A 26,689-nucleotide genomic window follows, 5' to 3' on the forward strand; every position below is an offset into this window, starting at 1 on the left:
AAAAAGGTCAAATAAAGTACGAAGTTGAAGAGCATTGAGGACCAAAATTCTTAAAAGTGTTGCCAAATACAGCTAAGGTAATCTATGCCTCAGGTAGAAAAGCCTTAGTATTTCAAAAGTTCAAAATTTTGTAAACAGGTAATTTATAAATATAACCATATCAATGATAATTCATGTCTGCAAATAAAACAATGTTTTCAAAATTTTTAAAATAAGGATAATCATGTGATAATCCAATGATTTGTTCTGATGCAAGAAATAAAGTAAGTAAATTCTAACAGATTTTTAATGTCTGTATACATATAATTAGTGATCAGGTTTGATAAGCCTTTAGTATAGTGTAATATGTTTCACATTAACTCTGAATCATGTTGGAATTGCTCTCCCACATACACTAGCACACACAAACACTTTGTCAACGCAACATACAAATAGAAAGCTATTTTTTTTACAGATGAATCCTTTTCACGTAGCAGGGGACTTCCACATGACCATCTACCAACCTTTGGACATTCTCAAGGACAAATCTTGTGTTATGAATAATTGAACATTGGATTTTTACTGGAATACAACTCTGATCGGATGCAGCATATGTGTTACCTTAATTATTTTTTAGCTCAGTTTTTGAAAACTGCTAAGACACTTAGCTATATGTTTTTAGCTCAAATAGCCCTTAAACAAGTTAGCTTTTCTCATCACTTGGCGTCCTTCGTCGTCGTTAACTTTTACAAAAATCTTTTACTCTGAAACTAATGAGCCAAACTTGGCCACAATCATTATTTGGGTATCTAGTTTGCAAAATGTGTCCGATGACCCGGCAAAACAACCAAGATGGCCGCTATGGCTAAAAATAGAACATAGGGGTAAACTGTAGATTTTGGCTTATATCTCTGAAAACAAAGCATTTAGAGCAAATCTGACAAGCATAGAATTGTTAATCAGGTCAAGAGCTTTCTGCCTGGGAATTTTAAGACAAATCGGACAATCCGTTGTTTGGTTGCTTTCCCTGAATTTGTAATTTTAAGGAAATGTTTACAGTTTTTGTTTTCTATCTTGAATATTATTATAGATAGAGATAAACTGTAAACAGCAATAATGTTTAGCCAAGTAAGATCTTCATATAAGTCAACATGACCAAAATGGTCAATCGACCCATTAAGAAGTTATTGTCGTTTATGGTATTTTTTTTACAAATTATTGTAGTCTAACAAAAATTACAAAAATCTTTTCCTCTGAAACTACTGAGACAAATCTAACCAAACTTGGTCAAAATCATTATCAGGGTATCTTGTTTAAAAAAATGTGTCCGATGACCTTGTCTGACAACCAACATGACATACATGGCCATCAATAAAACATAGGGTAAAATGCAGTTTTTGGCTTATATCTCTGAAACTAAAGCATTTAGAGCAAATTTGTCAACAGAAAACAAGCTCTCCAGGATAAGATTTATATGTCCTGAAAATTTTAGACGAATCAGACAAACCGTGGTGGGTTGTTAATTAGTAACTTTAAGGAAATTTTGTAGTTTTTGGCTTATTATCTTGAATATTATTATAGATAGAGATAAACTGTAAACAGTAAAAATGTCCAGCAAAGTAAGAACTTTAAAGGTCAACATGACCAAATTGGTCAATCAACCCCTTAAGGAGTTATTGTCGTTTATAGTAATTTTTTTACAAATTTTTGTAGTCTTGTAAAAAATTTCTCCTCTGAAACTACTGAGACAAATTTAACCAAACTTGGTCAAAATCACTATTAAAATCTTGTTTAAAAATGTGTGTCGGATGACCTTGTCTGCTAACCAACATGGCCTACATGGCTATAAATAAAAACATAGGGGTGAGATGCAGTTTTTGGCTTATATCTCTGAAACTAAAGCATTTAGAGCAAATTTGTCATGGGTAAACATGCTCACTAGGTTAAGATTTATATGTCCTGAAAACTTTAGACGAATCAGACCAGCCGTGGTGGGTTGCTGCCATTGAATTAGTAATTTTAAGGAAATTTTGTATTTTTTGCTTATTATCTTGAATATTATTATAGATAGAGATAAACTGTAAACAGCAAAAATGTTCAGAAAAGTAAGATCTACAAAGGTAAACATAACCAAACTTGGCCACAATCATCATTTATCGGGTATTTAGTTTTAAAAAAAAAGGCCAAGTGAAATTTTATCATCACTTGGCGTCCGTCGTCGTTGTCGTCTGTCATTTTTAACTTTTACAAATGTCTTCTCCTGAAACAACAGAGACAAATTTAACCAAACTTGGCCACAATAAGCATTATGATATGTAGTTTAAAAAATATGTCTGATGACCCTACTTGCTGAACAACATGGCAGACATGGCTAAAAATAAAACATAGGGGAAAATGCAGTTTTTGACATATATCTTTGAAACACACCAATTGTGAATAAAAATATCAGGTGAGCAACATAGGCTCCCTAGAGCCTTTAGTTTTGGATGGTGAAGTTCATTTTGCTCCATCTTATGGTGTTTATATATATCGCAACTCGTTCCCAATGCCCTTGTCTGTTGTGACGTTTTGGATTTTAATGAAAGTAATCTATGTATTACAAATGTATTTATAAACTATATCGTTCCCACAAACTCTTTGAAAACTTTACTTAATTCTTCCATAGATATGAAAATTTGGTTTGAAGTTTGGTTGTACCTGTAGAAAACTATTTCAAACGGAATAGCACATCCTCAATTTTACAGAGATGTTGTTTTCCGTACCCGAGATTTAGAAATATCCTTGTAAACTGATCAATTCTATGAATAAATTAAACTTATTTTAAATGTTACTAATTAAACACTGTAATTACATCTTTGAAAATTGTTTTATTGGTAGTCTATTAATATTGATTTTATATGAAAACTAAAAGCAAACGTAATATTATTTTTATACACATATATATGCTCACTCATAAATCTAAATATATCTGTATCTTGGCTTTGCACAAGGTCATTTTTTTCTTTGACTGTTTATGATGTTTTTAAACTAAATTCAGTGGATGTTGAATGTGCAACATTTAATTTTTTTTTATTTTTGTACCTTAGGCTAAATTAGGCCGTAAATTTTCTCGTTTGAATTGTTAAGCACATTTGTAAATGTTGAGCCTTTTATGGCAGACTATGCAGTATAGGCTTTGGTCATTGTTGAAGGCCGTACGGTGACCTATAGTTGTTAATTTCTGTGTCATTAAATCTCTTTTGAAGAGTTGTCTTACTGGCAATCATACCACCTCTTATATTCCATATTGATAAAGGGAGGATATCTTTTATCCAAATCGCTGGAAATAAATGACAATTTCTAGGTATGCTGATTGGTTAGTTGGGTCTATTATATATACAATGATTTTAATTTCAATAATACAAAAATGCAACTTATGATTCTAAAGTTGCGTATATATCAGAGATTAAATATGTATGCTGTCAGGGTAGGTTCTCAAATATATACATGCAGTTGTATATTTTTATTAAAATAATATATACTAGCAATTTTAATGGAAAAAACAACTAAAATAATGAAAAACAACATATCGAACAACTAAAATATACTGGTATAACAGAAAGATCACATACAACTAAAATAATGGTATAACAGAAAGGTCATATACAACTTAATACGGGTATAATAGAAATATCACATACAACTAAAACAGAAAAATATGTACACATTAATATAATATATATAGGAATAATTCTGATTGTAAATTATAAAATAAATACAAGTAAAATAAAAATTATTATTATTAGTATTCTGGGTTTCCACTATGCTATCCTCCAGTAGATAATGATGTACATAATATATTGTGTCATAATCGCCTTTTTTCTGAAGTATTTTTTTGCAATCAAATGATTTGCTAGAGATATTCGTCAGATAGTTTGATTATTTCCGATGAGCATTTGTTTATATAAAATTTTACATTTTTTTTCAATTTACATTTAAACGATGAGATACATTAAATTCCATGAACATCAGCCTTCCGGTTTGAATCGGGGTTCAGTATTTTTGTGCTTTTACTCTTTTCCATTGTGAAGACAGTCACAGGTGTTATATTGACCTTCAAATCCATACCTAATGCCACTTTTTTCACAGTTTTCACAACAAACTGGAACTCCATTGATATTTCCAACAACACTTTTATCGCATGCTGAACAGGCAAGTCCCTTCCAACAATCACCTTTTATGTCTAAAGAAAGAATAAAAATAAAGAAAATTTTGTTTTGGCGTGCAAATGTTAAGTCTGCTATCTATGATGTTTTTTTCTTCACAAGATTAGAACTTTTTTTATTGATATACACGTATATTGTATTTTTTGACATATAAGCAATGTTTTAAGAGATTCCTTGAGATAAAGAGTGTCTATTTGGATTCTAATTGGTCCAGAAATTTCGAGATGAAAACATTTGAAACAAATTACGTCGGACGCCGGACCATAGATGAAAGAAGAAGACAAAGTGAGTCTCATACTGACCTTTGGCTGACATTAGCTTAAACGAAAGAAAGGTAACTAGCATTTTAGAATATCTCATTTATTCATTCTTTTTATATCCCAACTAAATACCAAGTTTGCAAAGAATTCGATTAAAATTTTGTAAATGCTTGCAAAGTGATAAGGTAAAGATGACATGTAAGACTGAAGAATAACACCATGTGTAGTCTTACAGTCGTATTTGCATGCGCAGTGTGGTTGTGTCTTATCTCCATCCTCGTAATATCCGGCAACGAAGTGCTCACTACAGCTCTTGCAACAGACTTTTACATAGTCTTCTCCAATTAGAATATGTTTGAAATGATCACATCTATCACAAATACTCCCAATGCCACAATTTGCTGAAAATTAATATCATATGTATAAGGATTTTTTTCTATTTCTCATAATTTTCTCAAATCTTATAAATTCTAGTATTTGTATCAGTTGCATCCAAAACATTCATTTATAAGTACAATTGAATTAAGTAAGTTAATGTATGTGGTATTAAATAAGTGGCGCTTCAAGCAACTGTGAATGTCACTTGTTTTCATTTCGTAAACATTTCATAAAAGAAGCATTCACTACTATATTGACTGTATACAATTTTGGTCGTATGAAACCTTGTTGTTGTGACGGGGTTATCATAATGTGGTTCCATAGAATGTTGTCTTTAACATAGTAAAATAATACAGGTTCGCGTGATATTGACGCCACCATAGGGACGGATAATTTTTAAAAGGGTTCCAACCCAAGAGAAAGGGGGTGTTCTAAATACATGTCCCGATTCAAATCATCAAAAAGGGAATTCCAACCCCTGGCCCCATGGATCCGCCTCTGCACCCTTATTGATTTTTCCTAAACTGAATATTTTATTAATGAGTAGCACTATTACGAGAACAACCATTCAACAAAATCATCAGTCACACATTCTACCTTTATCTAACAATTGCATACAAATAAATATTATATTTAAGACAATTTAAAAATTTAACTCTATATATCCATTATATACCATAAAAAAGATGAAAAACGATGTATAACCATGTACATTTCTTCTAAAATTATTTAACATCAGAGCCATTTTCAAAAAGGCTTTCAATCATTTATGAATCTCATAGGAACAAAGCGTCATTGTGTATCTAACAATATTTCATCTTCTTAGCAAATATTTTTTTGGCAGACAAGTGTAGCCCTTCATGTAAATGAGATTTTGAATTGATGGGAATGTACAAAATTGTTGAAGAATGTTTAAAATATAATAGGTCGGGTTAACTCTGAAATGCAACCGTATTTAAATAATGTCTATAATTACTTCTTTTGTCTGATTCTTCATCAGTATCACCATTATCTTGTTTGTCCTTAGAATATTTTTTAGCAGCTTCTTGATAACCTGTTTGATACAATATCGTTCTATATTTGATACAAATATTTGATAACGGACAAAAGAAACAACTGAAGTTACTTCTAAGAGTCTACATATATATGTATATTGAATCATATATGATTTATTTGCAAGCATTCAGATATTGAGGTCAACCGAGTTAACAGTACGTCAGTGCTTTGATTAACATTGAAAGACAATTTATTTCCAAATTATATTAAGTATTTGTCAATTGCCTTTTTTGTAGCAATATATATATATTCGGTTCATGGATACTTTTTTTTTGTAACAGTTATCAAGTTTGAATAATTAGGTTTCGGTTTAATAATTATAGCTTGACTTTAAGCTACATGTAACATATAAGCTCCTGCAACAGACTTTTACATAGTTTTCTCCAATTAGAAGAAGTTTGAAATGATCACATCTTTCACAAATACTCCCAATGCCACAAGTTGCTGAAAATTAATATCATATGTATAAGGATTTTTTTCTATTTCTCATAATTTTCTCAAATCTTATAAACACTAGTATTTGTATCAGTTGCATCCAAAACATTCATTTATAAGTACAGTTGAATGAAGTAAGTTAATTAATGTGGTATGAAATTCGAAAAATAGTGGCGCTTCAATCATCTGTGAAGGTCACTTGTTTTCGTTTCGTATACATTTCATAAAAGAAGCATTCACTACTATATTGACTGTATACAATTTTGGTCGTATGAACCTTGTTGTTGTGACGGGGTTATCATAATGTGGTTCCATAGAATGTTGTCTATAACATAGTAAAAGAATGCAGGTTCGCGTGATATTGACGCCACCACAAGGACGGGTAATTTTTAAAAGGGTTCCAACCCAAGAGAAAGGGTGTATTCTAAATACATATCCCGATTCAAATCATCAAAAAGGGGTTTCCAACCCCTGGCCCCATGGATCCGCCACTGCACCTTTATTGAATTTTCTTAAACTGGATATGTTCTTCAAACATTTAATGAGTAGCATTATAACGAGAACAACCATTCAACAAAATCATCAAAGTCTCACATTCTACCTTTATCTAACAATTGTATACAAATAAATATTATATTTAAGACAATATAAAAATTTAACTCTTTATATCCATTATATACCATAAAAAAGATGAAAAACGATGTATACAATGTACTTTTCTTCTGAAATCATTCAACATCAGAGCCATTTTCAAAAGGACTTTCAATCCTTTATCAATCTCATAGGAACAAACTCCATTGTGTATCTAACAATATTTCATCTTCTTAGCAAATATTTTTTTGGCAGACAAGTGTAGCCCTTCATGTAAATGAGATTTTGAATTGATGGAAATGTACAAAATTGTTGAAGAATGTTTAAAATATAATAGATCGGGTTAAATCTGAAATGCAACCGTATTTAAATAATGTCTATAATTACTTCTTTTGTATGATTCTTCATCAGTATCACCATTATCTTGTTTGTCCTTAGAATATTTTTTACCAGCTTCAAAAGCTAGCCAAGCAGCTGAGAAAGGTAAATGATTATACATGTTATAAACAGAAACAACAAATGGGATGGAAAGATATATATGCTGTTATATTTCCTTATAGGATATCACTAAAATGTACACCATTTATCAAATGTATGTTGTAAGAGAGCAAATATTCCTAATCAGATAGAATATTTTATCATACCCCACGCAACGAAGTTGCAAAGAATATAATGATTTTGATCTGTCCGTCTGTCTGTCCGTCAGTCAGTCCTGTTCTTGTCATTGCAAATCCTCTCAAACCACACCACAGAATTTCATGAAACTTTGTAGATAATAAGGACATACTATGTACATGTGCATAAGTGTCCCCTTCAAGCTGTTTTGAAAAAAAAATTGATCCTCATTAAATTGGATCCCAAAAAAGGCACTGGTACATTCTAAAATACATTTTTTTTTACAGAAATTACAAAAAAAAACCAATTATACGGTGTCACTGTGAAACACTGAATTCAGATTTACATTGTACACTAGTTTTTAAATTTTACAGAATTCCAATCCTTTCATTATCCAGCGTCCGCCCCTAAGGTAAGAGTATTTTGAACTGTGCAATCCATCTGAGGTAGTTAATGCACAGTGTTCGGTTTAATAATGATTAAGTTACTCGACTTTTTTTTTATATTATTTTAACCGACTTCTGTAAATCAAAGTGCTGGATAGCACCTCTGGAAAGTTTGCAACTGTAGCTGTGCATTGTTCCAAAAAGGTTATAGTGCGTATTGCTGTGCGTTTACTTTTCTACATTGGTTAGAGGTATAGGGGGAGGGTTGAGATCTCACAAACATGTTTAACCCCGCCGCATTTTTGCGCCTGTTCGAAGTCAGGAGCCTCTGGCTTTGTTAGTCTTGCATTATTTTAATTTTAGTTTCTTGTGTACAATTTGGAAATTAGTATGGCGTTCATTATCACTGAACTAGTATATATTTGTTTAGGGGCCAGCTGAAGGACGCCTCCGGGTGCGGGAATTTCTCGCTACATTGAAGACCTGTTGGTGACTTTCTGCTGTTGTTTTTTTATTTGGTCGGGTTGTTGTCTCTTTGACACATTCCCCATTTCCATTCTCTATTTTATAGACGTGATTATTTGAAATATGTATTTCATCACAGTTTTGATGTTTTAAACTAAACCATTGTCTGGTCAGTAATTATAAAAAATCACTTTTTTTATGTTTATCATAAAAAGTTTTGATATTTTCTCATGATTGCAACCTCTAAAATAATGAAATATACATGCAGAGAGCTCTGTTAATTTTTTTAAGTACCCATGCTATGTCAACTTCAAGGGCCTGTGAATTAGTATTTTTCTATTGGTTTAGGTCCTTCATATTTGTTTTTAGTAACGTAAGTTTTTGTTTGTTTGAATTGTTCCACATGTTTCATATCGGGTCCTTTTAAAACATTCTGCATGTATATGGTACAAACATTTCTCATTATTTACGACCTTTATTGTGGCCTATAGTTATTAATACATTTTCATTTTTTGAACTCTTTTGGATAGCATTGCTTTGCAAAAAATACTGCATCCTTACTTATAAATAAGACAGTTACAGTAACTTAAATCAATACAACTGTAAAGAAAGTGAATTTATATTAAAGGCTTTTATAAAAAAAAAAAGGGAACATTTCCATGTATTTGTATCAGTTGCATCCAAAACATTCATTTATAAGTACAATTGAATGAAGTAAGTTAATGAATTTGGTATGAAATTCGAAAAATAGTGGCGCTTCAAGCAACTGTGAAGGTCACTTGTTTTCATTTCGTATACATTTCATAAAAGAAGCATTCACTACTATATTGACTGTATACAATTTTGGTCGTATGAACCTTGTTGTTGTGACGGGGTTATTATAATGTGGTTCCATAGAATGTTGTCTATAACATAGTAAAAGAATGCAGGTTCGCGTGATATTGACGCCACCACAGGGACGGGTAATTTTTAAAAGGGTTGCAACCCAAGAGAAAGGGGGTGTTCTAAATACATGTCCCGATTCAAATCATCAAAAAGGGAATTCCAACCCCTGGCCCCATGGATCCTCCACTGCACCCTTATTGATTTTTCCTAAACTGAATATTTTTATTAAAACAGTTAATGAGTAGCACTATAACGAGAACAACCATTCAACAAAATCATCAAAGTCTCACATTCTACCTTTATCTAACAATTGTATACAAATAAATATTATATTTAAGACAATATAAAAATTTAACTCTATATATCCATTATATACCATAACAAAGATGAAAAACGATGTATACAATGTACTTTTCTTTTAAAATAATTTAACATCAGAGCCATTTTCAAAAGGGCTTTCAATCCTTTATCAATCTCATAGGAACAAAGCATCATTGTTTATCTGACAATATTTCATCTTCTTAACAAATATTTTTTTGGCAGACAAGTGTAGCCCTTCATGTAAATGAGATTTTGAATTGATGGGAATGTACAAAATTGTTGAAGAATGTTTAAAATATAATAGGTCGGGTTAACTCTGAAATGCAACCGTATTTAAATAATGTCTATAATTACTTCTTTCATCTGATTCTTCATTAGTATCACCATTATCTTGTTTGTCCTTAGAATATTTTTCAGCAGCTTCTTGATAATAACCTGTTTGATACAATATCGTTTTATATTTGATACAAATATTTGATAACGGACAAAAGAAACAACTGAAATTACTTCTAAGAGTCTACATATATATGTATATTGAATCATATAGGATTTATTTGCAAGCATTCAGATATTGAGGTCAACCGAGTTAACAGTACGTCAGTGCTTTGATTAACATTGAAAGACAATTTATTTCCAAATTATATTAGGTATTTGTCAATTGCCCTTTTTGTAGCAATATATATATATATATATATTAGGTACATGGATACTTTATTTTTGTAACAGTTATCAAGTTTGAATAATTAGGTTTCGGTTTAATAATTATAGCTTGACTTTAAGCTACATGTAACATATAAGCTCCTGCAACAGACTTTTACATAGTTTTCCCCAATTAGAAGAAGTTTGAAATGATCACATCTTTCACAAATACTCCCAATGCCACAAGTTGCTGAAAATTAATATCATATGTATAAGGATTTTTTTCTATTTCTCATAATTTTCTCAAATCTTATAAACACTAGTATTTGTATCAGTTGCATCCAAAACATTCATTTATAAGTACAGTTAAATGAAGTAAGTTATGAATGTGGTATGAAATTCGAAAAATAGTGGCGCTTCATCAACTGTGAAGGTCACTTGTTTTCGTTTCGTATACATGTTCATAAAAGAAGCATTCACTACTATATTGACTGTATACAATTTTGGTCGTATGAAACCTTGTTGTTGTGACGGGGTTATCATAATGTGGTTCCATAGAATGTTGTCTATAACATAGTAAAAGAATGCAGGTTCGCGTGATATTGACACCACCACAGGGACGGGTAATTTTTAAAAGGGTTGTAACCCAAGAGAAAGGGGGTGTTCTAAATACATGTCCCGATTCAAATCATAAAAAAAGGGTTTCCAACCCCTGGCCCCATGGATCCGCCACTGCACCTTTATTGAATTTTCTTAAACTGAATATGTTGTTCAAACATTAAATGAGTAGCATTATAACGAGAACAACCATTCAACAAAATCATCAGTCACACATTCTACCTTTATCTAACAATTGTATACAAATAAATAGTATATTTAAGACAATTTAAAAATTTAACTCTTTATATCCATTATATACCATAAAAAAGATGAAAAACGATGTATACAATGTACTTTTCTTCTGCAATCATTCAACATCAGAGCCATTTTCAAAAGGACTTTCAATCCTTTATCAATCTCATAGGAACAAAGCTCCATTGTGTATCTAACAATATTTCATCTTCTTAGCAAATATTTTTTTGGCAGACAAGTGTAGCCCTTCATGTAAATGAGATTTTGAATTGATGGAAATGTACAAAATTGTTGAAGAATGTTTAATATATAATAGATCGGGTTAAATCTGAAATGCAACCGTATTTAAATAATGTCTATAATTACTTCTTTTGTATGATTCTTCATCAGTATCACCATTATCTTGTTTGTCCTTAGAATATTTTTTACCAGCTTCAAAAGCTAGCCAAGCAGCTGAGAAAGGTAAATGATTATACATGTTATAAACAGAAACAATAAATGGAATGGAAAGATATATATGCTGTTATATTTCCTTATAGGATATCACTAAAATGTCCACCATTTATCAAAGGTATGTTGTAAGAGAGCAAATATTCCTAATCAGATAAAATATTTTATCATACCCCACGCAACGAAGTTGCAAAGAATATAATAATTTTGATCTGTCCGTCTGTCTGTCCGTCAGTCAGTCCTGTTCTTGTCATTGCAAATCTTCTGAAACCACACCACAGAATTTCATGAAACTTTGTAGATAATAAGGACATACTATGTACATGTGCATAAGTGTCCCCTTCAAGCTGTTTTGAAAAAAAAATTGATCCTCATTAAATTCAATCCCAAAAAAGGCACTGGTACATTCTAAAATACATTTTTTATACAGAAATTACAAAAAAAAAACCAATTATCCGGTTTCACTGTAAAACACTGAATTCAGATTTACATTGTACACTAGTTTTTAAATTTTACAGAATTCCAATCCTTTCAAAATCCAGCGTCCTCCCCTAAGGTAAGAGTATTTTGAACTGTGCAATCCATCTGAGGTATTTAATGCACAGTGTTCGGTTTAATAATGATTAAAGTCATAAGAAACGAGTGACCGGTGAAAAATAATGTTCTTCCAATTCTTAAAACAATGCACACAAACATCATAAACTTAGTCTTCTGTGCTCGAATTTATCATTTTGTTCGTGTAAATTTCGTATAATCGTCAATTTTTTTTTCAATCGGTCAGTGTTGTTGTGAAAATATGGCAGGTAATTAAAGTTCGTGTTTTGAAGCCGAAGTTTAACGATTGTCACCTGTTTGTCAACAATTGACGAAAAATAAACAAAAAAAGCATGGAAATTGAGCACGTGTTTAACATGTAAATTCAGATAATAGTTTATTTTAAGGACATCCATGCGTATTGTGGTCACCGGATTTTTACGAGATGGGTCACACTGAGGTCACCTTGCATAAGGAAAATATATCAGGGGAATTACTTGCTGGAAGGAAGCAATTCAAATAAAGTAAACCTCTTCTAAATATGAATAAATTAAAGAATTTTCTTCAGGAAAAAGTATATGTACATAAGTTTTACAATAAAAACTATCTATTGAGTTATAAAAAACATATGCATTATTTTTTTTTGATTTGAGGTTTCTTATGACTTTAAGTTACTCGACAGGTTTTTTTATATTATTTTAACCGACTTCTGTAAATCAAAGTGCTGGATAGCACCTCTGGAAAGTTTGCAACTGTAGCTGTGTATTGTTCCAAAAAGGTTATAGTGCGTATTGTTATGCGTTTACTTTTCTACATTGGTTAGAGGTATAGGGGGAGGGTTGAGATCTCACAAACATGTTTAACCCCGCCGCATTTTTGCGCCTGTCCCAAGTCAGGAGCCTCTGGCCTTTGTTAGTCTTGCATTATTTTAATTTTAGTTTCTTGTGTACAATTTGGAAATTAGTATGGCATTCATTATCACTGAACTAGTATATATTTGTTTAGGGGTCAGCTGAAGGACGCCTCCGGGTGCGGGAATTTCTCGCTACATTGAAGACCTGTTGGTGACTTTCTGCTGTTGTTTTTTTATTTGGTCGGGTTGTTGTCTCTTTTACACATTCCCCATTTCCAATCTCTATTTTATAGACGTGATTATTTGAAATATGTATTTCATCACAGTTTTGATGTTTTAAACTATACCATTGTCTGGTCAGAAATTATAAAAAATCACTTTTTTATGTTTATCATTAAAAGTTTTGATATTTTCTCATGATTGCAACCTCTAAAATAATGAAATAAACATGCAGAGAGCTCTGTTAATTTCTTTAAGTACCCATGCCATGTCAACTTCAAGGGCCTGTGAATTAGTATTTTTCTATTGGTTTAGGTCCTTCATATTTGTTTTTAGTAACGTAAGTTTTTGTTTGTTTGAATTGTTCCACATGTTTCATATCGGGTCCTTTTAAAACATTCTGCATGTATATGGTACAAACATTTCTCATTATTTACGACCTTTATTGTGGCCTATAATTATTAATACATTTTCATTTTTTGAACTCTTTTGGATAGCATTGCTTCTTTGCAAAAAAATACTGCATCCTTACTTATAAATAAGACAGTTACAGTAACTTAAATCAATACAACTGTAAAGAAAGTGAATTTATAGTAAAGGCTTTTATAAAAAAAAAAAAGGGAACATTTCCATGGGACTCAAATGATGCCCTTGCTAGCATTAACGTTATAAACTCAAGAACTGTGAATGTGACACCACCAAAATTTTACTTGATCTAAATTATGGGTTAATAAACATTGTGTTTTCATTCAAATTATACAGTATTGCGCAATAGATTTGTAAGATCTTGACATTTTGTGTCAGAAACCCTATATGTCATGTCAAAAATTTGATCGCAATCCAAATTCAGAAAGTTGTGTCCATACTTGTCCCAACTTTTCAGGGTTCGACTTCTGCGATCGTATAAAGCTATGCCCTGCGGAGCATCCGGTTCCATTTGTAACAAGACACAACCCTAGAGCAGTAAAAATAAATCAACCAAAATTCAAACTTGATCAGTGTTTGTGATAATGTGAATTGTGTATAAGTTTCATACCATTTGGTTAAGACAAACCAAATTAAGAGAACAGAAACTAAAATTTCCAGCAACTTTTCTTTTTGTAAAGTAGCATTAAACGCTAGAATGGTAAAAGTTACGCAACTAAAATTCAAACTTGACTTGTGAATTGTGGTTATAAGCATTGCGTATCAGTTTCATACAATTTGGTTCCGGCAAACTAAAGTAAGAGAACAGAAACGAATTTTGGGATATACGGAGATACTTATAAGTAAGGGAAGAATGTACATATGATACTTACAGAAGAACAAGGATAAAACACAATACGGTGGGAGTATAACAACAGCAGTATGACCACAAGAATACAAAGTTTATATACGCTAGATTCATAGAATTTTTGTTGTAAGCCATTTGTTTGATATATTATGGTAATCATTGCCTCTGTGTTTGGATGACAACGCAATTGAATTTCTATTTAAATAGGGCATGCTATGCACATGTTTGTCTGTAATCTATATAAATTTTGAGGTGAAAATGCAGTCATTTTTTCGATACTCTCGGGCTTTAACCACGTATACGTACGTACATAGTAAACAGGTAAAAGTAGAGCGGAAATGTACATTCATGAAATTTTCATGAATGAAACTGACGCAATCTGGCGTAGATTTCTTGTGATTTTCTCTTCAGCGTATGGCAGATCCGCGAAGTAGTGTTTGAGATACTCATTTTCAAAATGAAGTTATTAAATTCATCTGAATCGTCGGTGAACATTTAATTCTTTTTTTTATTAAAGCTGTAATCTTTTCAGTCAAAGGAGTAGTTACTCAAAATTTTAAAAGAACCTTCCAAGAATCAGAATTCAAACACTAGTACTAAATTATCTCGGAGCAGAATAAATTGCGATAATCTGTCACCATACGTTTGAGGCCGACGCCTATGGAAAGTGGCAATAGCAAGCTATAGCAAACTTTCCAAAAATGTCAAAGCTTTGCACTATTTATAATACAGCAAGCATTTTGATGTTTAACTACTTATAAAAATCAAAGAACCAAAGGGTGCTAAAGGCAGTTAATCAAAAACCCAAAGGCAAACTTGGCCACTTTCAGATGAACAGTGTAAAGAATAAGTCAAAATATTTATCTCAGGCATTGTTCTCAGCTATTTCTAAAGTATCAAATAATGCTTGTACAGTAATGTTTATTTTATGCAATCCTTCCACTTTTAAAAGTTATTTCCAATTTATATTTATAGAGATTCAATGTCTGAGATTATACACATACACTGTCCTTTGTAAGGGGAGAGTTTTGAGCCAGTTAAGATGTTTAAACCTCCACATTCTGCATGTACCTGTCCATAGTGAGGACACACTAATTTGGTGATCGTAGCTGTATATCATATTTATTTTTCATAATTGTTTTGTACATTTTTTTAATTTTATTAATTTCTTGTGTATACTTCTGATCTTAGTATGATGTCCAAGTTATTGTAAATGCTCTTTTGTTGAGACGTTGGAAAGTTCAAGGCAGAAAGAACTAACTAGACGAAAAGTTCTCCGGAACTTATTAACTACATTGTAGTTACTTTGTTCTTTCTCTGGTTTAAAAGTTCCAACGGAACAAGTGACTAGTTGAAAGAGTTTACATTTTTGTTATTATGTTAAGGGGCAAGCAAAATCAATCCTTTGGGTGTAGGAGTTTCTCCCTGCATTAAAAATCCATTGGTAACCTTCGAATGTTGTCTGCTCTAAGATCTGGTTACTGTCTCTATGACACATTCCCCGTTTTAATTTAAGGTGGTACCTAACACTACAGGGATATAACTCTGTAAAGTCAGCTAAACGTTTTAATTACGTTGTGTTGTAAAGGGAATATTAAGCTTCTCAGCGATCAAAATTGGTGTTTCTCAAACTGCTATATAACCAGTGTAATTTTTCTGATAAAAGGGTTGGTTCAAAGTTTTTGAAATTTTTATATTATTGTTAAAGGGCCAAAATAAATACTTGGTTAAAATTTTATGAAAATTAAACGAGCCAAATTAATTTTAGTGAAAGTGTTGGGTACCACCTTAAGTTCACTCTCAACTTTTTTTAAGTCTCAAAAAATATCTTGATTACGGTTTAAATGTCTTCCATTGCTAATATCATAATAAAAAAAAAAACATTTATTCAAATTTCAATAAATTTTAATAGTAGGAATTAAGAAAAACTGGTTTGTAACTTCAACTTGTTGAAAACATAAAGTAAACGTTTCTCGAGCCTCGTTAGTAGTTACCTTTTTATCGTATCATGCTATTTCTTTTCATATTATTTTCATAGGGAAATCGTTTGCCAGCATAAAGTTGCTGAAGAAAACGCATAAAATTGATTTAATAACACTTAGCGAGTGTTTAAATGTGAAAGAAACATATAAAAAAGTCGTAGTTTTCTGTACCGGAAATCGAAAAGTCCTTGTATATCAAAAACAATTACGGTATGATAAGCATCATAGATTCGGACAAAATATGCGTCTTTGAAATTAAATAAATGCCGTCCTTTAGAAAACAGTTTTGAAAGTTTTAATCACAATATTTATTGAAGCACATTGAGCTTAATCAAAGCACGTGTAGCATTATGTTACATTGTACACAAAAGCGAAACAATCTTATTAATAATATGACCTTGACATCCACCAATCAGAAAACTACAATAACAACAACTTAATTTGACAAGCATGATGATCATTTGCGTGAAATCGGAATAATATTAACAAATAAACAAATAAGCATACATTTACGATTACTGAATAAAGATGATGTAAATAATCTCAATCATTTCAGACAAAAAAACCCCGAATAAAATGATTAATAATAAAGTACGTATGTATCATCAGAGTTCTCCCAATTAAAAGGTACGTAAATTTCGTCTTCTATGTAATTTGAAATTGCCGCCAACTTATATCAGCTGATTAATATACTACTGACGTATGTAATACGTATCGATGACCAACAATATTCCTACGACTTTTGCCATATGGGAAATGTAAACGATTTATCCTTATAGATTTTCGGCGATCAATAATTTCATACAATTGATATTTGACATCTTAGCCAACAGGCCACAGACCACAGTTAATTCCTCTATCAGTTCTTTACAACCTTTTGCATCTTTAAAAAAATTGCACCATGCACTTTTGTCAAATTTTTTGTGTGTGTAATGTATAGTTCTAGTCCAAATATATATCCAAAATTCAGAAAGATTGAAGCAATCACTTTTACAAATTTAGCCAATACACATCCATACCCCTATTGACAAGTCAAGAGATGTTCCGAAAACTGTAAATATCACCTTTTTGCACTTGGCCTAATCACTCATTCCATATCAAAATCAGTTAAAATACAACATCCAAACATTTATTTGACCTCTCTTCTTTCATTTCCACCCAAAAAGATTTAAGAAATGAGTGAGGAAAGGAAAGAAAAAAAAAATAAGGAAAAATACACTCCAATTAAAACGGAACTATATTCGTGCACTACTTCATATGTGCAACTTCAAAACTTTTGGGAAAATCGACAACCATTTAACGTTTTGATGGTAATATTTTTTTATATTCCAGAATAAAAAGTATGAAAAAAGTGCCCAATTAGTTATAAATAACATGATAGTCAGCCAGATAATAAAAGTGGCACATATTTCAGCATTCATTGGGTAGAACATAAATCTAGGGTGCTCGCATAAAGCAGCTTAACTGCTTAAAAATAGACTGTAAACATGACTGATTATATATTTTTGACAAATAAACTTTATTTCCTCATAATTTTACCTTATTTAAAGTAAATATTTGATAGACACGTATGTTGTATTATTTGCCATATAAGCAATGTTTTAAGAGATTCCTTGAGATAAAGAGTGTCTATTTGGATTCTAATTGGTTCAGAAATTTCGAGATGAAAACATTTGAAACAAATTACGTCGGACGCCGGACCATAGATGAAAGAAGAAGAACACAAAGTGAGTCTCATACTGACCTTTGGCTGAGATGAGCTAAAACGAAAGAAAGGTAACTAGCATTTTAGAATATCTAATCTATTCATTCTTTTTATATCCCAAGTTAATACCAAGTTTGCCAGGAATTCGATTAAAATTTTGTAAATGCTTGCAAAATGATTAGATAAAGAGGACATGTAACACTAATGAAAAACACCATGTGTAGTCTTACGGTCGTATTTGCAGGTGCAGGTTGTTAGTTTCTTATCTCCATCCTCGTAATTTCCGAAAACGATGTCCTTACTACAGCTCCTGCAACAGACTTTTACATAGTTTTCTCTAATTAGAAGAAGTTTGAAATGATCACATCTATCACAAATACTCCCAATGCCACAAGTTGCTGAAAATTAATATCATATGTATAAGGATTTTTTACTATTTTTCATAATTTTCTCAAATCTTATAAATTCTAGTATTTGTATCAGTTGCATCCAAAATATTCATTTATAAGTACAATTGAATTAAGTAGGTTAATGTATGTGGTATGAAATTCGAAAAATAGTGGCGCTTCAATCATCTGTGAAGGTCACTTGTTTTCGTTTCGTATACATGTTCATAAAAGAAGCATTCACTACTATATTGACTGTATACAATGTTGGTCGTATGAAACCTTGTTGTTGTGACGGGGTTATCATAATGTGGTTCCATAGAATGTTGTCTATAACATAGTAAAAGAATGCAGGTTCGCGTGATATTGACACCACCACAGGGACGGGTAATTTTTAAAAGGGTTCCAACCCAAGAGAAAGGGTGTATTCTAAATACATGTCCCGATTCAAATCATCAAAAAGGGGATTCCAACCCCTGGCCCCATGGATCCGCCACTGCACCTTTATTGAATTTTCTTAAACTGAATATGTTGTTCAAACATTAAATGAGTAGCATTATAACGAGAACAACCATTCAACAAAATCATCAGTCACACATTCTACCTTTATCTAACAATTGTATACAAATAAATGTTATATTTAAGACAATTTAAAAATTTAACTCTATATATCCATTATATACAATAATAAAGATAAAAAAACCCGATGTATACAATATACTTTTCTTCTGAAATCATTCAACATCAGAGCCCCTTTCAAAAGGGCTTTCAATCTTTTATTAAGCTCATAGGAACAAAGCTTCATTGTGTATCTAACAATATTTTATCTTATTTGCAAATATTTTTTTGGCAGACAAGTGTAGCCCTTCATGTAAATGATATTTTGAATTGATGGAAATGTACAAAATTGTTGAAGAATGTTTAAAATATGATAGATCGGGTTAACTCTGAAATGCAACCGTATTTAAATTAAAAACCAATTGTTCAGAGAACAATTGAAAGTCTTTCCACACCAAAAAAAATTTGAAAAGAAATTAGTTTTTTCATACTGATGCGATAAATAATGGTTTAATTATATTTTTGAGTGAAATAAGGGAGATAATATGCTACTTCTAGTCTCACATGATAGCTTCTTTCACACTGATTCCAAAAATATATAGTTTTTTTATACTTTTGTATGTAGAATGGGAGATAATTGGCCACTTCCGGTTTGTTGGAAGTCATGTTTAGTCTTCAAGGTCACTTCCGGTATTCAATTTTCAAGGTCATTTGTCACCTAACCTTTTGTACAAGGTCAAATGCCTTTATAATGAACTTAGTTGAAGTTATAATCAAACAACCTCATATCAAGACATATCAGGGGCACCAACTCTTATAAGATATCATTTGATTGTATTAGACTAAATGTAGCATATCTTCATTACAATTAAGCTGACATTTTGCACTTTTTTCTTTTATATGTATCTTTCAACGTGTCGGAAAAAATGCAAAAGCAAGCAAAAGTCACAATTGAGAACTTGACCTTTACCTTTGACCTTGACCTCATTTTCTAAGTTAGGACCTAGCTAGGGGACTCAAATAAAACATTCCAGGGTTATACGGTTAACTGTTTATGAGTTAAAAAAACATACCGACAAATTTATTTTGTAAAGGTAGATAACTCCTATAATTTTCATCGAATCGCTTCGATCCAAATACGCCAAAAATTTCTGAGGATATAATGAACAATGTGTAAAAGAAATTTTGTCGATATCTTTTTTTGTTACGGAGGAGATGCACTCTGATTATAAACAGTGAATAGGGAGATAACTCTTACAAAGAAAAAGGTTCTGCTTAGCAGGGTGAAATTTAAAAGCACATAAACTATACGATACAATATGAGAAATATCTAAGCGACATATTACGAAACAAATGTTTATCGCAAGAACAAATTTGGCGGAAGAAAAAATAAATAATAATCAGAACAAAAACAATAAGTCTTTCTACAGAAAAGTGAAAAGACTTAATAATCAGAACAAAAACAATAAGTCTTTCCACAGAAAAGTGGAAAGACTTAATAATAATCAGAAGAAAAACAATAAGTGGAAAGACTTAATAATGTCTATAATTACTTCTTTTGTCTGATTCTTCATCAGTATCACCATTATCTTGTATGTCCTTAGAATAATGTTTAGTAGCTTCTAATTGTTGGAAATCTAGGTAATCTAGCCAAGCAGCTGAGAAAGGTAAATGATTATACATGTTATAAACAGAAACAATAAATGGAATGAAAAGATATTTATGCTGTTATATTTCCTTACAGGATATCACTAAAATGTCAACCATTTATCAAAGGTATGTTGTAACAGAGCAATAAAATTGAGAATGGAAATGGGGAATGTGTCAAAGAGACAACAACCCGACCAAATAAAAAACAACAGCAGAAGGTCACCAACAGGTCTTCAATGTAGCGAGAAATTCCCGCACCCGGAGGCGTCCTTCAGCTGGCCCCTAAACAAATATATATACTAGTTCAGTGATAATGAACGCCATACTAATTTCCAAATTGTACACAAGAAACTAAAATTAAAATAATACAAGACTAACAAAGGCCAGAGGCTCCTGACTTGGGACAGGCGCAAAAATGCGGCGGGGTTAAACATGTTTGTGAGATCTCAACCCTCCCCCCTATACCTCTAACCAATGTAGAAAAGTAAACGCATAACAATACGCACATTAAAATTCAGTTCAAGAGAAGTCCGAGTCTGATGTCAGAAGATGTAACCAAAGAAAATAAACAAAATGACAATAATACATAAATAACAACAGACTACTAGCAGTTAACTGACATGCCAGCTCCAGACTTCAATTAAACTGACTGAAAGATTATGATTTCATCATATGTACATCAGGCACAATCCTTCCCGTTAGGGGTTTAGTATCATACCATCATAACATATATGAGAAGAACATAACCCGTGTCATGCCAACAACTGTTTTTAGAATAAATGTGTTTAGTTCCGACGCAAAGACCTTATCAGTGACTCAATATTAACGCCAAAATATGCAATCTTTAATGACTTGACAACAGTATCGTAATTATATCCCTTCTTAATAAGTCTATTCAAAGGTTTTTTAAGTTTCTGAGGTGAATACTGACACCTTTGTGCTTTATAACGAATATTTCCATAAAAAATTGGATGTGTAATACCTGAACGTATAAGAAGTCTGCATGTTGAGCTATATTTACGAATGATGTCTTTATACCGATGATAAAATTTAGTAAATGTTTTGACTAGTTTGTGATATCGAAAACCCTGGTGTAATAATTTTTCAGTAATACATAAATTTCTCTCGTTAAAATCTAAAACATTGTTACATACACGAGCGAATCGTACAAGTTGATATATATAAACACCGTAAGATGGTGACAAGGGAACGTCACCATCTAAAAACGGATAATTAACGATAGGAAATGAAAAATCATCCCTTTTATCATAAATTTTAGTATTCAGCTTTCCGTTAGTGATATAGATATCAAGATCGAGGAAAGGGCAGTGGTCATTGTTAGTATTAGCTTTATTTAAAGTAAGTTCAGCAGGATAAATTTCATTAATATACATACTGAAGTCGTCATTATTGAGAGCCAAAATATCATCCAAATATCTAAAAGTATTATTAAATTTGTTTATCAGATGTTGTTTTGATGGGTCTTTGCTTATTTTTGTCATAAATTGTAACTCATAACAATACAAAAAGAAGTCCGCAATAAGTGGTGCACAGTTAGTCCCCATTGGAATTCCGATAATCTGACGATATACGGAATCCCCAAAGCGAACAAAAATGTTATCTAGTAAAAATTCAAGGGCATATATAGTATCAAAGCATGTCCAATTAACATAGTTTTTTTGTTTATTGCTACTAAAAAATGACCTAAAAGAGTTTGAACATATATATTCACATTCTGATTTTTTGAATGCCCATTTAATTAGGTGTGTGAATTTTTTCTTAATGAGAATGTGAGGCAATGTGGTATACAGGGTAGAAAAATCAAAACTTTGAATAGATTCAAAATCACCAATATAAGCATGCAATTTATCAAGTACTTCCAACAAGTTCTTGACACTCCAAAAGTAATTTATTCCACTATTTTCGAAGGCCTTATTTGAACAATTTATTATAAGGTTTTTAATTGTACCAAGTGTGCTGGTAAGAAGAATAGACAATTTAGTAGTTGAACAATGGCTTGAAGACGAAATAAATCTATATTTGTAAATATTCCTAATCAGATCAAATGTTTTATTATACCCCCACGCATCGAAGTTGCAAAGAGTATAATGATTTTGACCCGTCCGTCTGTCTATCTGTCAGTCTTTCTGTCAGTCCTGTTCTTGTCATTGCAACTCCTCTGAAACCACACAACAGAATTTCATGAAACTTTGTAGATAATAAGAACATACTATGAACATGTGCATAAGTGTCCCCCTCAAGCTGTTTTGAAAAAAAATGATCCTCATTAAATTCGATCCCAAAATAGGCACTTGTATATTCTAAAATACATTTTTTTGACAGAAATTACAAAAAAAAAACAATTATCCGGTTTCACTGTGAAACACTGAATTCAGATTTATATTGTACACTTGTATTTAAATTTTACAGAATTAAAATCCTTTCAAAATCCAGCGTCCTCCCCTAAGGTTAGAGTATTTTTGAACTGTGCAGTCCATCTGAGGTAGTTAATGCACAGCGTTCGGTTTAGTAATGGTTACGTTACTCGACGTTTTTTTTTTTAAATATTTCAACCGACTTCTGTAAAAAATGACAAAGCTTTGCACTATTTTAAATACAGCAAGCATTTTGATGTTTAACTACTTATATATAAAAAAGACTGTAAACATGACTGACTATATATTTTTGACAAATAAACTTTATTTACTCATAATTTTACCTTATTTAAAGTAAGTATTTCAAATACTTGTCCCTGTCCAAGCGGTTAGCATGTTAAAAGTTGGACATTGCTGTACATTATCCAGATTATAGAACAGTAAGAACAAAGATATATTACCGTAATATGTGTCGTCCATGTCCGTATACTTTTCCTTTGTGTATTTCGAGCTTTTATCTAATAAGGAAGATACTCTACATTATATATCACTATGTGTACAAAAAACACTAGGTTTTTCATATGCAATAACCGCACATTTTCCATAACCATAAATTGTTATTCAGTGGTTGACGTTTGTTTATGTGTTACATATCTGTTTTTCGTTCATTTTCTTATACCAATAAGGTCGTTAGTTTTCTCGTTTGAATTGTTTTATATTGTCATATCGGGGCCTTTTATAGCTGACTATGCGGGGCCGGTATGCATCATCGGGACTTTGCTCATTGTTGAAGGGTCGTACGGTGACCTATAGTTGTTAATGTCTGTGTCATTTTGGTCTCTTGTGGACAGTTGTGGACAGTTGTCTCATTGGCAGTCATACCAAATTTTCTTTTTTTATATTGTGTATGTCTACCGTGCATTACAAAAATAAAGGACGTAACAAGTTTTAGTTGGGTCGACAACCGAGAAATCGGTATATAACGAAATTTCGCGACAGACTGACATTTTTCATAAATGCAAGTTAAACTACCTTGTGTTATATTAAGGTATATAGGGGGTGTGGGATACTTGGACAAGTGCCTGTAAACCAGGCCTCAGCATTCACAAAACTTGATAACCTGTTTGATACATTATCGTTCTATTTTTAATACAAATATTTGATAACGGACAAAAGAAACAACTGTTACTTCTAGAAGTCTACATATATATGTATATTGAATCATATATGATTTATTTGCAAGCATTCAGATATTGAGGTCAACCGAGTTAACAGTACGTCAGTGCTTTGATTTAACATTGAAAGCAAATTTATTCCCAAATTATTTTAGGTATTTGTCAATTGCCTTTTTAGTAGCAATATATATATATTAGATACATGGATACTTTATTTTTGTAACAGTTATCAAGTTTGGATAATTAGGTTTCGGTTTAATAATTATAACTTGACTTTAAGCTACATGAAACATATAATAATCGCTGTCATAAATAAAATCACGATAATACTTCTGCTTATTTTTGAAGGCTGCATCTCTTAAACTGTGAACAAGACAACAGCAAAAGTATTAATAATATACATAATAATGAAGATAGTAATAATAATAATTAAAAAAAACAAAAAACAAAAAACCCAAAAAACCCAATATCATCAAAAATGAATTACCTTCTGACCACTTCTTATGTTCTCCAAGACTCACAGAAATTAATGGCAATTGCACCATGAAAACTATTGTCAAGGCTCGCATCATTTTCGTGCATGTGATATAAGTGGTTATTTCAAAATTCAATTATATATCAATCGTTATTGACTACTTCATATATGATTAGATTTACGCAACAACAATCCGGCGGAAAGTCCATTAAATGTTATTTTTAAGAATGACTTATTGATATCAATATCAAATCACTGTTCTCTATTGACATATTGAATGCATCAGAGGTTTTGGTATTCAATACTATAGTAAAACGATTAATTACGCTGAAGTGTGAATATTTAAGTTTAAATATTTACTTGTATATAAAATAATATAGAATTTTCCTAATATTAAGCACTGCATAACTTCATATTCTGACAAATTTTATCTTCAAAATTATTTTACTCCGCCTTTTTGTAGTGTGTCAGCCTTCCTTTATAAGATCAAAAAGGAATAGATATTCGGATATTTAACACATGACATGGGTAAAATCTCCTTATTCTTACTGTGCTAAAATCTGGATAATCATGCACAGCAAATGTGTGCATTATCTACCTCAGATATACTGCACAGTTCAAATCTATTTTTTCCTTTAGGGGCGGTTCCTGGTTTTGAAAGGGGCGTTATTCGTTGAAATTATAAAAAATATATCACCGAGTGTAGCGAGACTAAAAACAATATTGACGATTTCATGTTTAAACACGATACTAACTATCCAAGGGTGAGCGACTTATTCGCTCCTACCCCGAATCCACCATCTGCCTTAATATTACTACAAAGTTGAACTTTGTACAAACATCGTAGTTACAAAATAAGAAAAATAAGAAAGGTTTCTCATTTTTTTTTATCTAAGCTGGGGCATAAAATATTTCATCATATTTTAGGTTCAACGTAAATCTTAAATCAGTGTTTTTTTTAAAGGGCATACGATACAGTTACAGGGAAGGTAATGGTTTTGCTTTATTGTTATTTTCGCGACGTCAAACTATGACATATCGGGAAAAGATGCATATTTCGACTGATTTTTTTCATTCAAACTGATTTAATTTGAAAATGAGTGCATGGACCCCTATTTCGACCTCATTTTACTCAAAAAGTAGCACATGAAGGTATATTTTTTATAACATATTTGATTTAATCGGGTAAAAAATAGCCTATATGCATTTTTTTAGCAACTTGTAAATACAGGTTCAAAACTGTATCGTATGTCCTTAACAGAAAGATGGTTCAAATATTTTTTGGTAATTTCTACAAAAAAAATTGTATCTAAGAATATCCGAATAACAGAAATCTGATTTGGAGGATAAGTTTAAGACTCAATCTTTTTGAATATCTATTCCTATAAAGTGACTTTTTTTAAAATCAAATTTAATGAGGATCATAATATTTAAATTTGTTTCAAAACATGCAGGGGGGGATTGGCTGGAGATCAATCAGACTTCGTTAGGATGGACGTGTCTTAAAAATTAATACAGTAGATAAAAAGAAATTTGTGGGGTTAAGGGAGTAAAAGTTTGGAAAGCGAAACGTATTTTCTATTAATTTAACATTTTAAATTTCAAATTAGATAATATAACATCTTCCTCGGTTCATCTTTCTTATTGAGGGAAAGCAATTCAAAAGTAATTAATACAAACTCAATAATCCATTCAGTTATGATTTTTTTTCATACACCGATTTGAAAGTACACATTTTGTCAAAGTCTTTATCGTCACTAATTGGATAAAAAAATGGAATAAATTTAACAGAACCGATAAATAAAATCTACCGTTAAATCGCAATTTTAGAATAAATCTAAATATAAAAAAAATATTAGTTTAAAACTTACCAAAGTCCCGCAATTTTAGAAAAAGTCTAAATATTAAAAAAAATCATAAATTACAGAAACAACCGGAAATAATACACATCCACTCGAAAAACTGTTCGCAATTTATGATTTTAAAC

The 26,689-nt window shown here is 31.5% G+C and overlaps 1 protein-coding gene across 5 annotated transcripts; it reads right to left on the reverse strand.

Annotated features, from left to right (window-relative positions):
- Positions 1-3,271: 3,271 nt before the first annotated feature.
- On the reverse strand, positions 3,272-24,902 carry LOC139512828 (uncharacterized). 5 transcript variants are annotated; one of them, XM_071300757.1, is made up of 10 exons: positions 24,715-24,901; positions 23,514-23,570; positions 20,581-20,685; positions 18,314-18,481; positions 11,434-11,520; positions 9,931-10,011; positions 7,292-7,378; positions 5,799-5,876; positions 4,678-4,845; positions 3,272-4,201 (listed from the first exon to the last, which is right to left on the reverse strand). In XM_071300757.1, exons 1-10 carry the CDS (start codon positions 24,797-24,799, stop codon positions 4,029-4,031), a joined length of 1,089 nt encoding a protein of 362 aa, XP_071156858.1. In that variant the 5' UTR covers positions 24,800-24,901; the 3' UTR covers positions 3,272-4,028. The 5 variants fall into 5 exon arrangements, with proteins under 5 accessions (XP_071156858.1, XP_071156861.1, XP_071156860.1 ...); XM_071300760.1 differs by lacking the exon at positions 4,678-4,845 and having other exon boundaries at positions 24,715-24,902; XM_071300759.1 differs by lacking the exon at positions 20,581-20,685.
- Positions 24,903-26,689: the final 1,787 nt, after the last annotated feature.

Source organism: Mytilus edulis, chromosome 2 (genome assembly GCF_963676685.1).
Source record: "Mytilus edulis chromosome 2, xbMytEdul2.2, whole genome shotgun sequence".
In the NCBI taxonomy this organism is placed as follows: domain Eukaryota; kingdom Metazoa; phylum Mollusca; class Bivalvia; order Mytilida; family Mytilidae; genus Mytilus; species Mytilus edulis.

Bases quoted from the DNA above. Each gene is read 5' to 3' on its own strand.
- LOC139512828 (XM_071300757.1), bottom strand. From the start codon at position 24,799: ATGATGCGAGCCTTGACAATAGTTTTCATGGTGCAATTGCCATTAATT. The intron at 23,571-24,714 runs GTAATTCATTTT...CTTCCTTATTAG, and splicing joins ACATAAGAAGTGGTCAGAAG to ATAAAAGCTCGAAATACACA. The intron at 18,482-20,580 runs GTAATTATAGAC...ATTAATTTTCAG, and splicing joins TGAAGAATCAGACAAAAGAA to CAACTTGTGGCATTGGGAGT.